Genomic DNA, 17,815 nt, shown 5'->3' with positions numbered 1-17,815 from the left:
CAGTGAACTAATAAGAACGCGTGTACTTTATCCATTATTTTATAATCATAAATGAAAATCACTACAACCTGAAATGATTTACCCTTGAACGATTTACAAAGAAGAGTTTTAGTGCCGTTTTTCCGGCAATTAACTTCTACTCTGTCAGAGGAAAAGTGAAGAAAATCGGCTTACGTGCACGGCAAACGCTAAACAGGTACTTCCACATAGGAACAGTGAAAGCGCACCCGGCAAACGTGAAAAATGGCGGGAAAAAGGTGACATAGGTCACTTTTGCCGCTCACGTTTTACGTAAACGCGGTGTTTAATCTGTCTATTGTCTCGGGCGTATCCCCAGTCAAGTGAAGTCACTAACTTGTCACCGATGCTGTTTGCAGTTCAGATATTCCTTTCGCTAGATAGAAATTGTTCCTAGATAAAAAATAACAATTTCACACAAGCCTATGGGCATGTAGTTGTGCACATTTCTCAATGCCCGTCCCAGTGTCCTTAGATATGTTATGTCGCGTCTTTGGCGTTGAAGTAACAAAAAATTACAATAACAATACTTAAGCCAAAACATTTCGCACTCATTTCTGAGTTAAGTTTATTTAAGAAACTGTTCTCTAAGGTTGATCAACCAAAGGACTTTTAATTTCTCTGTCCAAAACTTACTGCACATTTAAAAAAGAAAAAGCCACACATTACAAATTAGTTCCAACATTGGAAACATTGCATTATGTCTGTGTGGAGCGGGACTTTTTATAGCTTTTTTACTCTGCAAATACAGACGAAATTAAAGAATTCTCTTTTTGACCAAAAAAATTGTTTACTTACAGTACCTGTACAATATTCACAATAGTGTATACCTCTAAAATCTACAATCTTAGTAAAAACGTCTGAGGCACTATAGCTTCACCTTGTAAATGGCAAAACATGTACTCACCCCTCCCGCCCTGGACAATGTCGAACACAGATGGTGTGAGTTGGGGAAGGGAAAGAGGGAGGGTATAATGTTTTCGTGGATGGAATATGAACGCAAGTTGCTCATGAAACACGGGACGGACTCATAAAAAGGGATGTGTATTTCTCCAAACGTTTTGGCCAGGATTGTTGGCACATTAAGCTAACAACTGTCTTTTTTACCTTTTTTTGATAACCACACTAAGTACAAAACACATTTTGCGGTTGGGAAAATATTTGGTCGCTAATGCCTTAAATTCACAGGACTCTTTGAATATGAAGGGGCTCTTTTAGGCCCCCATCGAAAAAAGAAAAGTTTCTAATTTTTTTGTGTGAACTGTTCGTACAACCAACTTCGAAAGAATTTCTCAAACACGAGGTTCACAGACTGCAGAGAATGAAATCCATCAATCATTCCATCAATCAATCAATCAATTCCAATTATTCAAACATACAAAATTGACTTTGTGAAGATAAGGCTCTGAATGGAATTTTTAGTTAAGCTATACTGTGTCCTGTACTAAAACTCTTAGAGATTTTCCTCAGTAGGGCAGATCCTTCCCTGCAAAACGACAACAAAGTGCGCAGTTATTTACCAGTTGCATATAAAAACATGTTATAGCAATTAGAAATGAGATTATTCGCTCCACTGAGATTTCTATGCGTGTTACCTGTTCTGGGCTTCGCGAAGAAACCGAAAGCAGAAAATCTTATTGATTCAGTTTATAACATCAAGACAACCTCATGCTTTTATTTCGTTTTGTTTATAACCACGCACTGTTGGGCTACTCACGTCTATGTCGGAATATACTTCGAGTATCTAGCCAATCAGATTGCACCATTTATGATAGAACGCTAGCAGATTTATTTAAAAAGTAATAGGTAGGAAGCTTATTAAAGGTAGATGAGTTCGATAATTTTCAGCATAAGCATCCTTTAATAAAATTATATTCGTCTTAGACTCGTAGCAGCAACACTAGCACCACCGAAAATAACCATCGTGTATCACCAGCGTGGAAAATAAACTTACTTTTGCCTGGTGGATCCACGTAAGGTGCCATACTTGTTCCTCAAGAGAGGTTCAAGTTGTTCGGTAAGCTGTGTATAATTCTTTTCCAGTTCTTTCTGATAGGCACGTTGGTCAGATGCGATAAGCTGCTTGTTCCTATGCAGAGCATCTCCACACCTAATACACAGCAATAAAATGTTTTAAGGTATTACAAGGATTGAGGTATTGATAACTCCAAGGAGTGATAAAGTCAGACGGTTGCGGTATGGTCGGAGGAAGTGCACTGTGTGACGGTATCTGACGTGATATTTGGTGTCTTACATGAACTTTAATGCACCGCACAAATACCCGTATGTAGCAAAGTTAGCCCAGGATCAAGAATGCTGCCAGTTGGATAGCATAAAATATTCATCATCATTATCTCTTATTTGCCTTATTTTAACAATAAAAATATTTAATTACAGCGATAACAGTTAGAAGGCAACGAGACCCAAGAAGCCACCGGTCTTGTGGGAGAGCCATCTCACTTACAATAATAAATCAAGTAAAGAAAAAGTGCTGCGAATGTGCGGCTTGGCTAATTTTAGTGATTATTTAAGTAAAAGCTCATGCAATTTCGTCTTAAAGCTGAGAAAGTTTGACCAACGAGTGACTGAAATAGAGAGAGAGTTCATAATTTTCGGACCTTGGTTGAGAATTGTAAATTGCTTGAGATTTGTACGGCACAAATGCGTTCGATAATTACTGGCTGTTCTGGTACCATAGCTGTGAGTTTGGCTATTCCTTACAAAGAGATTGAGAAGCAATGGGGCAATAAGTTATTTTTGAAATAACATAAATTTGGCGAGTTCAAACGTATTGACTTGGAAAATATCTAATAAATTCCTAGCTTGGAGAATAAAGGAGCAGAATGGGCTCGATAGTCTGAGTTGATGATAGCCCCACACAGCTCACTTTTGCAAATAATAAATTCTATTTAAGTTAGATATGTATGTGGACGACCAGACGGAGTTACAATAGACGATATAAGGATAAAATAAGATGCAGTACAACTGAGTGAGTTTGGTTGTAAAGGATAGGAAAAAGCGAGACCTAAATATAATACCTATTGATTTAGCGATTTGTGTACATACATAGCTGATATGGTGTTTGCAGGTGAGATGATCGTCAATATAGACCCCAAGGAATTTAGTTACATTAGGCTGTTGTAGGGTTTGCATTGGAATTTTGGTGATCCAAAAACTAGAAAACGCAGTAAAAACACATGGGGACAAGGGAACTTTACAATTATTTCAAACTTCTATATGGCGATTGGCCATCCAAAGCCTCACTTTTTATTTTGCACGAAGAAGATTCTTGCTCACTCGTTAGCTCTTGTAATGCACGTAACTTCGGTTGAGTTGCTTAATCATTCGAGTCTTGCATTATACACAAAAAGTGCTTCTTGATTGATTTTTATGTCTCGGTTTGTTGTTTGCCTGGCTGTACACACTAGCATTACCTCTTGATAAACTCTTTGAAACAGAGTCTTAGTCTGTGATGGTGTCTCGTGGTCATTGGTGTTTCTGCGCCATCTTCACAGTCCTTATCGTGACACAAGAATACCAAAGCAATCTCTAGAGGACCCTGTAAATACAGCACATCACCCAAGCGACAGTTAGACAAGTCAACCTTAATTTTCAAACGAACTATATTGCAATCCAGCAAAACAATAGTTTATCACTTTATTGAGAATGGTGATTGTAAACAGGAGGTTTATTAGACCTGACATGAACACTGACAATCATGGTTAAATCAGAACTAAGCACTACTCGTAAAACAAACAACCAATCGCAGTTGGGCTGGATAGAACTACATTGAAACGTCTACTAGGCTAGTATCAACGAAAAATTCTCCGTGCCACAAAACCAACGTTAGGATGTTACAGTCAGTTGTTTATTGTTTATCCCATCGTCTATCAGCTCGAATAGCAACTTGTGGACACAACGGAAACTGCTGCCAAGCCCTGGCGTTTTACGACTTCGTAAAGGGTTTTAAGAGAGATTACTAACAGGGGAGCTTAAATCCGAGGGGGCTTATATCCTAGGGAGCTGATATCCGAAGTGCCTCATAGGCGAAGTAGAAAAAGTGCTTCACAACGGGCTATGGCAGTGTTGATGAAAACACAAATTTGCATTTACTGGTCCTTAATTAAGCTTAAAAAAGTCATAATAAATTAAGTTCCTATCAAGATAGGAGGGGGCTTACATCAGGGGTGTGTATGTGTGTGTGTGTGTGTGTGTGTGTGTGTGTGTGTGTGTGTGTGTGTGTGTGTGTATGTGTGTGGGGAGGTATTATCGGATTATTGTTTTTTTTCTTTGCAAGTAGGTGAGCCTATAACCGGGATATAAGTGATGGAGCTTATAGACGACAGTTTACGGTATGCACGAACGGACAGACAAAATGAATGACTGATCGACCGATCAGTAGATCCATGAAACAAGGGGGTAAGTTTCTAAAGAAACTGTGGTTCTGAGTCAGTGGGATTAACAAGGTAATTTTGGTTTTATCAACTAAATTGATAACGTAATTGGCCACCGTAAAGAGTTTCAAAGCTGACGTTCCACTCTGACGAAGGTCTAGTGCTCGAAACGTCAGCTTGGACATTCTTTACGGTGGCAATTTACATTATCAACTCAGTTGATAAAACCAAATTACGATCAGTAGATTAACTGAGGACCATGACAAGATTAAAATAAAGTGCCAATAAAAAGAGAGGTAAACATTTGACCTGATTAACAGTAGTGCCAATGGAACCTTGTAGCACCATCTGCAACATCTTAGGGTTTGGTGGTTCTTGGTTGATTGCGTTCAGAAGCTCTTTTGTCCTTAATTCCATATCCTCGATGGCGACTTCAATGGGACTCAACGTAATCTACACCATGTCAATCAAGTGGACGGTTATAAATCAATGTTAGAAGAAAAACAAGTCTCTGTTGATCTGTTATTGACAATTATAATGCTTTAAGAATCACCAAGTTAAGCGCCTGCAGCTTTTAATAGCTAGCAATAGCCCATTTGCGAGTTACCTTTGGCCTCTTTTTCAAGGCGAGTCCTGGTGCTCATCCTTTCATACGATTATAAGTTTTTACCCACATGCAAATTAAACTGATTTTCAAAAGAATAGTTGAGAACCAGGCCTCGTTTTGAAAGAGAGGCATAAACCTAATTCGGAAATGACTTATTGCGTTCGAGAAAGAAATTTCGACTCATCAGAGTAAATTGATCATCCAAGTTTCTTATTAAGAACTACCACAAGAAAATTGATCCTGTACAGTAGCTGGGTCAAGGGTTTGTGCGTCTTGAAACGTCAAACCACAATCCCTTAACCCTAACATCAGTATGCATATTCTCCATATTGTTCTCTACAAATTTCCTTAGGTGCTAATAAGGATAATTCGTTTAGCAATCAGGAGCTTCTTTAATTGGTGATCATTTTATTTATTCTCATGACCTTAATGTGTAATTCAGGGGGTGATACTGTGGAGAGAACTGACATGCTGGTCACCCTTAGTGTTAAAGAGCTAAGCGGGTCATTCCCAATCCGTGTCCATCTTCTCCATACTTCACCATTCTTGTTGCTTTCTGATTTATTTTTCTATCTTACCAAACTAATCTTCTCTGGTTTCCTCTCAGTTAAATGTCATCATGTTTGTCGCAAAAATCGGCCATAAATATCATGACGTAACGCCTTTAAAGGAGGCTGGGGACGGGTAAAAATAACGTCATGTCTGAGCTCACTGAGCCAAAAATTCTTCCTTAAATAGAGTTGCCGAATGCAACCAAATGCGCACATGTGGATTGGCAGAAAAACAGCTGCACCTCAACAAAAAACAACCCAAAACTGATCTGTTCACGATGCACAACATTGACCCGTGTCTTGACATACGGGAATGAGTTGGCGGCAGTCAAAATTGTCTTTCTCTTGTACTGAGTGACCAGTTCGCCGTGAGGCTTCCCGCTCGGTGTAAAAGGAGTTTCGTACATAAACCTTCCTGTGAGTTTAAAAACGCAATCTCTTTAGGGATAATAGAGCACTTCTTGATTGCTGGCCGTGAAACCCAACTGAACAACCGATCAGAACAGTGGTTTAACAACGGCTCATATTTGGTGTGGAAGACACAGTTGATGTAAAACAAAAGAAAACAAACGACCATAAAACGAAGGAAATAATGAAATCCATAGGCCATTTCCGAATTACCTTCAGCCTCTTTCTCAAAGCGAGGTTTGGTGCTCAACCATTCGCATGAAAACGTCAGGCGCGGGAAAAAACGGAATTTGCAAAATCGAAACTGGTTTTTCATCAGCATTTGATTAGTGGAGAGGAAGGTTCGAGTTTTCTAAACCAAACAGGGAGCACAGTTAAAAAAAAAAAAAAAAAAAAAGAAACAAGGAATTCCAGAATACTCAGTTTCAGCACTCTTTTAAAAATTACTCTGAAAGCCTAAAAGAAGATAAGATAGACTGTCAAAAGTGTAGTGAACATACTTAGGTTGAAATTCTTGTCAAAGTAAGTAATTCGATCCTTTAGTTCGTATTCGTCAAAATATGGGTCCACATAGGTCAGTTGGATGTATGCCTTTTCTGGATCGAGCTTGTCTTGCTCAACTGTGTTGGAATCTTTGATTACTTCCACAACATTTGGCCCAAACTTTTCACCATAAAATGCCTGGAAAAAAGAAAAAAATTCCATAGTGAGCTCCTGTTTCGTTGATTAATTTAATTCCAACATCAAATAGGTGAAGGCCTGGATAAAAGTTTTTGCAAGTTGTTGCTTCATACAAGATGACTCGCTTGTTTAGTCGGACGATGTTCGAATTTACTACTTTGTGAACTTGAGAAAAGGATACGAGACTACATACCTCAGTTAGTAGAACACTGTCGGTGCGAAAAATACTGACCATTATTTATTTGATTATTTCCCCCTTTAATTAGAGCGCTACGCAGTACTCTTAAAACGAACAACTAACCCAGGCTGGTATCAACGACAAATTCTCCTTGTACAAAACCAACGCTGGGATGTTACAGTCAGTTTTTTATTGTTTATTCCATCGTCTGTCAGCTTGAATAACAACTTGTTGACGCACCGGAAACTGCTGCCAAGCCCTGGGGTTATACGACTTTGTAAAGGGTTTTAAGAGAGCTTTAGAGGAGAGGGGCTTATATCCGAGGGGGCCTATATCCGAGGGAGCCTATATCCGAGGGGGCCTATGTCCGAGGGGGCTCATAACCGGAGTAGAAAAAGTGCTTCACGACGAGGAGCTATGGCAGTTAGTAAGGCACTGTCAGTGTGAAAATTGCTGACCATAGACCACTTTCATAAATGGCTGCCGGATTGATATTCTTTTGTTTAAATTTCAATTAGCCCTTCTGGCCTCGCTTGATATAATGTATTCTTTTCAATTTTGTACTGGAGAATTAGGTCAGAAGGGCTAATTTAAATTTAAACAAAAGAATATTAATCCGGCAGCCATTAATGAAAGTGGTCTATTATTCCTTGGTTATTTCTCTCTCTAATTAGAGCGCTTTCCGATAGAGAGTCGTAAAACCAAAACCAAAGTAATTACAACAGTGAGAGCTCAAAGTAAACTAGACCAAACTGTCTAAAGTATTTAGTATTGCATCTGATTGGTTGAAAGAATAGTGCGCGTTTTTTTGGGCTAATCACAGAATGAAGTAAGGCAAAAAAAAGGAAAAGCAATCCCGGATCGCTTTCTACACCCAATGGAAAATTCTTTTCCCTGCCTGGTGCAACGATCCGACACACTTAAGGCTATTTGAGTTCGGAAGGTGGTATAACAACCTTTAACTTGAAAAAATCAACAAAATTTAAACAACTGAGTTGAAAACACACCAATGTGGTCGTAATAAACTTAGAAAGAACAAGAATGGCTAACGATAGAGAAGATTAAAACGGATGGTAACTGGCGAACTAGAAAATTTCAGACAAAATTTTTCAAGGTGCACTAAGACAGCCACATATAAGGCTTAATAAACTAACCTGTAAACGATGCGACACTTCAGGAAGCTTTGTAATGGCGGGTTCTTTGTAAATGTACTCTTCTCCGTCCAAGTCTCCAAATTTTGATCCATAAAAACGAACTCGGAAATATGTTCCCAACATACGCTTTCCCTCCTGGAAAATAAAAAAAAAACAAACAAAAAAACAAAACAAAACAATCGCAGGGTAAGTGAAACTTCTCTTCACAACCAGTAAAATGGAATCAATTATTTGCAACCCCTAAAGTAATCTGGTGTCTAAAGGAACCAGTTAGCGCTTGTGTACGTGTAAATACAAAAAAAAGACAGGCAGCCTGGCCGAGTGGTCAGCGCGTCGGACTCGTAATCCGCTGCTCCCGGGTTCGAGTCCCACTCTGACCACTATCTGGATTTGTTTCACGCGGTAGCTCCGAGTACAATTTATGTTCAATTTGAATTATTTCTTTCTGTTGTTTATTTGTGGGCCTCCTGGAAAGTAGCTTGTAGCTAAGTGTGGTGCCACATTAAATAAAACTCAACTTAACTTAACTTTAACTTAACTTAAAAGACAAAAAATGTTGACTGCTCACAAACACCTCAGTTACTAACAGCAATCATAGAAAACATGATCAAACCTGCAGTCTATAAGAGCTATCTCTTACCGTCTGTATAATCAATATAAGTTCCAAGGGACACAAGTGCGGTATCATTCGGGACTATTCGGGACAGTGCCCGGTCCAATACTGAGAGAATATTGGTCTATAAGAGCTATCTATTACCGTCTGTATAATCTTGCCGAATGCTTCAGAAAGCCTCTGATGAACTTGAGTTAGCTTCTTGTAATCACGTTTTGCCTCCAGAATTGGTATCAACAGTTTATACACCTCGTTTACACATTCAAATAAATGAGATCGGAAAAATGTGTTTGCAGCTGTTTCTAGAAGCAACACCAATCCATTCTCACAGAAGTACTTTCCGGTACAGATTCCTTCCTCATCTTGAATAAAAGAAGCAAAATATGTCAACAACAATATAAGTAAATCTGAAAATAATAAGGATAACACTCACTTAATCCAATCACTCCAACTGAACGTAATCTAAATTCTCCTTGCAGTTCTATTCCACAGGACTCCCAGACAAAGAAATATGTGATATCCAGTTGGTAGAATAAGTCCCCAGGTCTTTAGAGCTAAGGATTTAACACCTGGTATGTTTGAGCATGGTTTGACGAAGAATGACCACCATCACATCAACAACAAAAACCAAAAATTCCAAAAGCTACGAAGGGAAACACACGACTCAATTTATTGCAAGAAGAGGAAACATTTTCCAGCCATGCGTCTGTTCCTGAGCACAATTATTCAAATGGCAGATGACGATATGCGGCGGATAAATCGTAATCCAGCGGAAAAAGTGTACACCGAACGTACTGCGCTATCAACCGGATTGAGATTTATCCAGTGGATAGCGTTATTCATCCTATGAACCACCGGGGCCCGAATAAAATTGCTTCACATGCGGCCCGTTTGGGAAAGACAAAGTAAAGACTTACAGGTGATACTACATCATCTGAAATAGCACTTTCTTCCAGCACATTGGGTGATATCTTCTCAAACGAAACGCATCCAATGGGTAGGTACGGCTTGTCTTCCAACATACTCAGGTACTCAGACACCAAACCTGCTGTATGTACTAAACACATGGCTGCTTCCACTTTATTCTGCTCAAAAGAAACACAACAAAAGGAAAAATATGACAACAACTCATCGTTCGAGGTCAGTCAGATTATGGTTTCTTGATGCACTTGAACTTAAAGTGATTACATACTGAAAGCTCGGCCGAATACTTCCTGTGTGTAAAGTTAACTCATTACTGCAATTATGAAGGCGCACCTATGCTTGGTGCAGCGTTCACGCGGAGCCCAATGTCTAAGAGAATGTGCCAACTTTTTAGATTGAGAAATTTGGTTTCCATATGACGGCAATTCCTTCGTCTGTACGGAAATCTGTATTTCGCGAGCGCAACAGGATGCATTGTCAGAAACTCGAAATTTAGAAAGGAAGTAAGAATTAACCAAATAGAGCTTCACCGCTTCCCTTCGGTAAATTAATACCGAATCTTAAAACTATTGGTACCTCGCCATGTTTGGCAGCCATGTTGTACAGCCAAGTCAGTCGTAAGTCAGGTGAATTTTGATATCTAGTACGAAAAAGATGAACACAGTTAAATGCTAGAACCAATTAATAGTGCCTGGAATACAAATGTTGTACGATGCTTAATGAGACACTTAACGTAAAAATAACCATACAGATAAAAAAGTTACGTTGTTCATCTGTTCACCTGCCTCGACTGTGTTTTAAGAACCTCCCTTAAAGTATCACAACACGGGCTATTACCTAATTCATATGCGTAGATGGATTTGCTCTTAAGCGATATCTCTATAGCTCATTAGTAAAGCACCCAAACGGAAAATCCGAACGACTGGGGTTCAATTACCCACGGGGGAAAGGTGGATTTTCTCTTGGAGTTTCTCTATCGATAGTGCGTTTAGCATCACTTTATAGTTTCATCATCGGAATTTGGTATACACCCGAGCTCTCTCGACTTCAGAGCAGCAAGGGAAGGGCATCCGATGAAGGTCCGAATTATTCAAGGGATATCCGATCAGGCGTTTGGGAGGCCATTGATATTTATCCTAAATAAATATACGAGTTTTTCCCACTTTGGGACAACAGTTCACAATATTTGGTACAGTCAATTTCATTACTTTTGCTTGACGAATGCAAGAGCACTTGCATCAGAAATCCTGCGAATATCACTTACCCTTTAGCAATCCTGTACATCAAGTCAATCAACATTTCTGGGTCCTGAATAAATGAGAATGGATAGCAAGTTATGAAAACGGTATTAATAAAAGTCAAGAAGAATATGTTACTAAAATACTATTTCAAGTTCTCAAATTTTTCCAATTATTTTTTCCGTGAAGTCGATGAGTAGTGATGAGAAATATAGGAAGCTGGAATAACTTTTGGGAATTATCCAAAAAATTAACAAGAATGCGGAGAGTAACTACTTCTTGGCTTTCCGTAAAGTTTTTAGAACATAACCAAAGTAAAGCGCGCACTCTGATTGGTCAATTTAGCGTCCTTCATTTGCTCATGGGTGTACGCTGCTGACGTGAGCAAAAGCAAAGACTATTTACGCTTCTATCGTGCTTAGCAACCTCCCGCGTGCATCCATAACTCAATAGTGTACGCTGTGGTGTTTACCATTTGTTAATTGGTAACAAAGCGAAACCTTAAAGTGCTACTGAAACGAAATTTTCGTATCTGAGATTTTCGCTCTAACCTGTAGTTTTGAATATGCTGATTGTCATGAGATAGTTTGCTTTGGCCAAAAAGAAGTGAAAGATATCTTTTTTACCCGTTCAAATCAAACATTTTACACAAAACCATGTCCGGGCTCTGGTACCGAGCGAAATGGATTGATGACGTCACTGGTTGTGTTCACTCCAATAGCGTGGTTTATTTCACTCTCTGTTTGTTTGTATTCGTGGGCGAAGGAGATGGCAGATATTGAAGTTTTGTCAAGTGAATCTTCTTCTGAACGAAGCGAAGTTGTCTCCAGTAGCGAAGAGGAAGATGGTGACGTAAAATGGGGTTGACAGGCCTATACGACTCCCCGGCGTGTGTTTAGAGTAGCCTATTCAAAGTTTAGCCCTCACGAGTATGTCTTTGAGCGACCGCCCTCTTTTGTAAGATACGAGCGGCGGATTTTTGTATAGTTCGCTCAGTAGTGGTTGTGTTTCTATTAAATGCCAGTTTTTCATGAGAATTTGCTTTATGTGTGGTACTGAGTACGCACATCAGGGATTGCATCTTTTTCGAATCGTTCGCCTTTGTAGATGTACAGCTATTTTTTTGACTGTCTCGATCGTTAAGTTGTCTTGATTGCTTTCAGCTTGCGCCACGCGCGTTGATTCGATCGTACTACAGTTCTTAGTGTTCAGTGTTCTAGCCGTTTTGGCTCATTTTCTTTTCTTTATTTTGGTATTAAAACGACCGATTTCACGTTCATAGAAGCACATGATCGCCTTTACTGTTTCTTGCTCCGCGTTGTTAAGGATTTGCTTTATCTCATTTTTGAAATCCTCGTCTGCTCTTATTTTGGCCCTCACCCTATATTTTAGGGATTCTGGGCATGTTCTGCTAGGCATTTGGTACAGAGGGATTTGTTCGTTATCCTCAGACTTGCCGAGTAGATCATCTTCAGTGGCGGTGTCGTATGAGGCTTCCATGTTTACTTCACTCTCTGAATGGCATTGCTTTGGCCCGGGGCGTTTAGTAGCCCATCTGCCATTATAATGTCTTTCGACATTTTCTGTAGATGGTCAGGCAAGACCGCGGTTTCGATCCTAATCTTGTGGATCTCGTCAGTTGCCGATTAACTAAATAGACTGGTAGAGATTCGTTCTCGGTATCAGTCGGGAATTTTGCTCCTTATCCAGGCGAACCTCTCGCAGATAGCCAAGATGCCGATGTGGCCGCCGATGAAGAAGAAGAGGATGGCATTTTGCCCGAAATCCTCTTTTTCGGCTTCCCAACATGCAAGCCACACTCCCTGCTTTTACCCTTCTTTCACAGAAGTACACAACCAGTGACGTCACAGGGCTATTTTGGCCGCGTCAAGATGGCCGCCAATTTTGATCTCAGCCGGTCAACTTCGAATGGTTAAAAATGTACTTTCCGCTATGCGTTGGCCCAAAAAAAGTACACAGCGTTTGCAAATAACGTTCAAACTCTATTATATTGCAAAAATCTCGGATATGAAAATTACGTTTCAGTAGCACTTTAACGTCAATGAATAGAAAAATTGGGAACCGCGGCCTACAGATATAAGAACAATGAGTAAGATATTCAGACAATAGGTTGTACAGAAGAAAAAAATTCATGTTACGAAGTGATCAAATCATGCAAGTTAGTTATTGAGATATAAAAAATATACAGTGAGTGGTCTTCTACAAGACTCTTTTTCGGAAAATACAACGCCTTCACAACAACGCCTTCACAACAACGCCTTCACAACAACGCCTTCACAACAACGCCTTCACAGAACGGAAATAACCAATCAAAACCTTGTAAAACAGAAACTCAAAATTTTAAGACTGACCTCTTGATACTCTTTCATTTTGACTGTGTCCGACAGAATCATGTGGAGATTGAACACCAACTCCCGGACCTATGAGAAGATTGGAAGTTATTTTCCTCACAACATAAGAATCATATTGGTAGTAACCCAAAATCCTAAGACTTATTGTGTAAAGTACCAATAAAACAAGGTCATGGATATGCAAACAGAGTCCTTTGTTTTTCCTCCTCCATTTTAGAAACTAGACTAAAAGGGATTATTGACTCAAATCGAGAGTATTTGCCATAACTAGAGCAACATCTGGTGGTGAACTGCGCGTTGTGGTTCGGTATGTGTGACTACTGGAGGTTATTAAGCGGGGACGTCTGTCGTCGAACTTTTAGGAAATCTCAAAAAACATTTTGACTCTTTGGAACATCAAACTTCGTTCATAAACAAAATTTCAAAATAGTTTCAATGGCTGGGAAAAAATACTTCTTCAACCTTTAACACCCTAACATCAGTATGCATATTTTCCATACTGTTCTCCATATATTTCCTTAGATGATGACAAGGAGAATTTGTTGGACACTCGACAGCTTCTTGAGTTTTTGATCATTTCCTTTATTCTCTTACATTAATGTTTGATTTAGGGGTGATATTGTAAGGGGAAATTACAGTGTAGATGCTAGTCACACTCGGGAGTTTGAGGGTTAAAATAGCTGAGCGAACATTCACCTGATCCGGAAAAGTGCTCGTTCTCAGCTCCTGATCTGATTCAGCGTATGTAATGATTGTTTTCAGTGACCGACGGAGGTGATCTTCATTAAACGCCTGCAATTAACGAGATTGTAAAGTTTTTCGGTTACTGCGCTGAGGAAAGCGTTAACGAATCATGGCAAAAGCATTGACTAATCAAATCAAAATTAGATGGTCTAAAATAAAGTTCAATTAACAGTTGAAAGCAATCATAGCGGTACACCTCACAACAATAATTGTAGTGAACTTAACAAATAAGCTGAAACAAAATAACTCACGAACTCACTTGTGAAGTGCCAACAAGACTGGAAAGTGACATTGTAACTTGCATCTTGACTCTTGCAAAATTCTACAGAATAATCGTTTGTACAAATAAACAACAGATAAACGAGTAAAGGGGTAAGTTTCTTAAACAAACCGTGATGCTGTTTCGGTGGGGCGTATTGGAAGATGAGTCGGTTCTATCAACTGAGTTTATAACGCAAATTGGCGACCTTAAAGGGTTTCTGAAGCCGACATCTCGAGTGTTAGCTCTTCGTCAGAGCGGTCAATGTGATAATGACACGGTCAGAACTCAAAACCTGGACCATTCGTTGATTCTTTCATTAGGACGACCCAGTGGTTACCGGTCCTCAAAAGCTGCTTTTTCTTTTTTACGTTATACACCGGTGTAAAAATGGATTTAAAACTCAAACAATAAATATACGAGAAACGAAGCAAAAAGAACCAGTCTTTTAGTTAAGCCACACACTTCTATTCTTTTGGTTTACGTTCTCAGAACGTTCGAAAAAACAGGCCCTAGGGCGAAACAACTCCGCCACTACGTCTCTCGTACAATGAAGAATTTAAGCAGAGAAGTTATCGAGACGCGGAAAGCAACCGGAAAACTGATCTTAGCGCGTTTAAGCTTCCTATTGTAGAAGCTCAATAGTCTCAAACCAAAGTTTCACACCAATGAAAAAAAAAAAAACAAAACAAAACAAAAGCGGCAGCACTATTTAACACCAATGTCCACCGAAGAGTTACAACTTACATTTCCTATTTCAAAATTCTGTCGCATGAGGAGATAGAGTGACGCGCTGGGTTGGGCCCGAATACTACTAAGAGCAGAGCTGCAATGGTTTAGCAGTCTGTAACACAAGTCTGCACAAAGTTCGGTGTCATCTTGAAACAACAGCTCTGGGAACTAAAAAAAGGAAGCAGTATGTTAACAGTCTATATGCAACACAAATATCTCGACAAAACAATATAGACATCAGCTATCTAACCAACGAATAAACTGTTACAGATGTCTATGCTTCTAGACATTGTCTCATGGAGGTATTTACGTTACCTTACGATGGATATATAAAGTTCATAAATTTTAATTTTCGCTCTTGCATAAATAGCGCTCTCTACTGCGAGGATCGTGCATCTTACGTTACCTTGTAGACAATTGATCTTTGCGTTGCAAATATGTTCTGCAGGACTCTTTCACTCTGATTACAGTTCAAAGAATGGAGCAAACCCGTAGGATTCCACTCAATACAACACGCAGAGACTCTGAGGTAGACACCGTCTGAAAAAGAACGTTTCCACTTAAGTAACATCCCGTGGCCAATACAGGACTATACATTAAAGTCACTCAAGCCTTCATGCCGACGTCTCGAAACAGATTTCCTTTGGTAAGACCAAACATAGACAACTTTAGGGAGAATGGCATATTCAAAGGCGTGAATAAGGAGCCGCCACTTATTTTCTCTTGACACAATGTCCTTAACTGCCACGAACACTGACCTGTACCAAGAGCTCAAGCGTGTCAAGAACAATGGTGTTGACCTCAGCAGCAAGCCTTCCTTCGATTTGAGCATTGACTTCAACTTCAGGACGTACTCTTTACGGAAAACAACACAACAAATAAAATTGGCAGAAGTGATTTAACTACAAGAGATTGCACGAATATCGTTAACGCTCTCTGATAAACCACTCTCTGAAAGGAGTCCTTCTCTCTGATAAGCTCTCTTGTCTTGTAAGCATCCCTCTCCAAGAGGCTTCCCTCTTTTATAAGCCCACACGCTCCAATAAGCTCTCCTATGGAGCGGTTGGAAACTGCGAAGACTTCTGCACCTTGCCGCCATACTCGAACAGAGTGATGCACAGCCGGAGAACATCCAGCAACAAGCCTAGTCTGGAATTGAACCACGATAGAACATTTTTAGCTACCTAACTCTTAGACCCTCAGAGATCCTGAATTTGGAGCTCCGAAATGGAATGGAGAAAGATGTTCTTCTTCCTGTTACGAGCGTGGGACAAAGAGATAATTCCGAGTCCCGTGAGGAAAAAAAAAACATCAAACCATTGGATTTCGCGCTCCTCATAGAGGCTCAGGTTTTTTTCTTAGTCCTCCTCAGAGCAGGACAAGATGACATCTTCCCTCATAAGAGATCCATTATCCTATGTCACGGCTGGTGTACTCGGGCCGGGGTTGACCCTAATCGGAGTTACTATCCCATGTTCTAGAGCCTTTCTCCACCCCAGGGGTGTAAATGAGAAACAATGAACTGTCAGGGAAACATAGGTAGGTTGGAAAGTGAAGTCTGTACTTGAGCCAAATGGCTTATCCAGCCAGAGCTTATCCTGGTTTCCATGGCATGAAGGGACTAGGACTATTTCTACTCTCCCCTAGATAGGATACCAGTCCTTCGCAAGGATACCCCATTAGCCCTTCCCTGACCATGCTCTTGTAGCCATTCATACTCCTGGGAGAAGGCAGTGTGACAGCAAAGCGTATTTCCCACAAACACAACACAATGACTAGCCCAAGTCTGGAACCTGGACGTCTCGATTCGAGTCCAGCGCAATAACCAATAACTACCGCGTCACCACGACTCCGTAAACAATATTCCCTTTCAGGATATAACTGGGTAAGAGTGGACAGTCAGTGAAGTTAGGCGACTAATGCATACTGGGAAATGATAGTTGGTGACATACTTAGCAGGCTGTTGGTCTGCCAACCAATCCTTCAGCACGTCACTAGCCATGTTCTTCAGCACCAACAACAGACACACCAACAGGTTTCTCGTAGCTTCAAGGCTAAACTGCTGTGGTTTACTTTTCTGTACAACACAGCAAAGAATGAAAGAGGCAGTGTTCATTTGTGTCATGATAGATTTTCACTGAGCTTTTTGTGTTCAATACAAATAGAATCGGTTAAACGCACTATAATACGCAATAATATTAAGGGGGGTAGGTAGAATTTTTATGGAACTGTACTGCTGCGTTGGTGGGGGGGGGGGGGGCGGCGGGGGTAGAACCAGATAATTCGGTTTTATTAAATGAGTTGATTGGCCACAGTAAAGAGTTTGTAAAGAAGACGTTTCGAGCATTAGTTCTTTACGATGGCAAATTTACATTATCAACTGAGTCGATAAAGCTAAATCATCTACCAGTCAGAGATTATGCTTCGAAATCTTGGTAGCAATATGCTAAAAGAGTTTCTGCGCCAGAATACGACGATAATCCGTCGAGTGACGCACGAAAAATGTTTGGTGACGAGGTTTTGACGGTAAAATAACGGTGTTGTCACGGGCAACTTTCGTCCTTTCCAATGGCAACTGAATTTCAAGAGCCTTGCATCACCAACGTGAAAGCCCACCGAAAGAAGGTGAGCGACACGTTGCCCCTGGAAACAAACCCAGTGACCCATGACAACAACACGATTTTAACGTTAAAATTACTCAAAATCGTAGTAATTAGTCGCAGTTTTTCTTAGAAAAAGGATGGAAAGCTTTCAAGAAACTTGCTAACAACCTGTGATGCAAACTCACCCCTGTTGTCATCGGAGGCCATTAAGGTTGATATACTGGACGTGGCTATCGCCATGGCAACATCAGGGGTAAAGCTGAAGCTGTGTTCGGTACCATATCCATGTAGTTGGTGCAGGGCTCCTACCACCGACCCAGCGATAGGCAGATACAGAGC

The 17,815-nt window shown here is 40.2% G+C and overlaps 1 protein-coding gene across 1 annotated transcript in view; it reads right to left on the bottom strand.

Moving 5' to 3' along the window:
• Positions 1–548: 548 nt before the first annotated feature.
• The window catches only part of LOC148720640 (dedicator of cytokinesis protein 7-like), an 18,058-nt gene continuing 791 nt past the window's right edge, over positions 549–17,815 (bottom strand). The window contains exons 2-19 of the mRNA XM_088737656.1: positions 17,645–17,815; positions 16,826–16,950; positions 15,632–15,728; positions 14,889–15,041; positions 14,142–14,204; positions 13,835–13,930; positions 13,139–13,207; positions 10,793–10,836; positions 10,105–10,168; positions 9,518–9,689; positions 8,749–8,966; positions 7,992–8,126; positions 6,479–6,659; positions 5,829–5,985; positions 4,722–4,854; positions 3,453–3,577; positions 1,973–2,128; positions 549–1,504 (exon numbers count right to left, since the gene is read on the bottom strand). The exon at positions 17,645–17,815 is cut by the window's right edge and continues 106 nt beyond it. Coding sequence (XP_088593782.1) covers positions 1,441–1,504; positions 1,973–2,128; positions 3,453–3,577; positions 4,722–4,854; positions 5,829–5,985; positions 6,479–6,659; positions 7,992–8,126; positions 8,749–8,966; positions 9,518–9,689; positions 10,105–10,168; positions 10,793–10,836; positions 13,139–13,207; positions 13,835–13,930; positions 14,142–14,204; positions 14,889–15,041; positions 15,632–15,728; positions 16,826–16,950; positions 17,645–17,815 — 2,223 coding nt within the window. The 3' untranslated portion in view covers positions 549–1,440. The remainder of the gene's footprint in view (positions 1,505–1,972; positions 2,129–3,452; positions 3,578–4,721; positions 4,855–5,828; positions 5,986–6,478; positions 6,660–7,991; positions 8,127–8,748; positions 8,967–9,517; positions 9,690–10,104; positions 10,169–10,792; positions 10,837–13,138; positions 13,208–13,834; positions 13,931–14,141; positions 14,205–14,888; positions 15,042–15,631; positions 15,729–16,825; positions 16,951–17,644) is intronic.

This window comes from Stylophora pistillata, chromosome 11 (genome assembly GCF_964205215.1).
Source record: "Stylophora pistillata chromosome 11, jaStyPist1.2, whole genome shotgun sequence".
Classification (NCBI taxonomy): domain Eukaryota; kingdom Metazoa; phylum Cnidaria; class Anthozoa; order Scleractinia; family Pocilloporidae; genus Stylophora; species Stylophora pistillata.
This window is presented reverse-complemented; position numbering and strand designations above follow the sequence as displayed.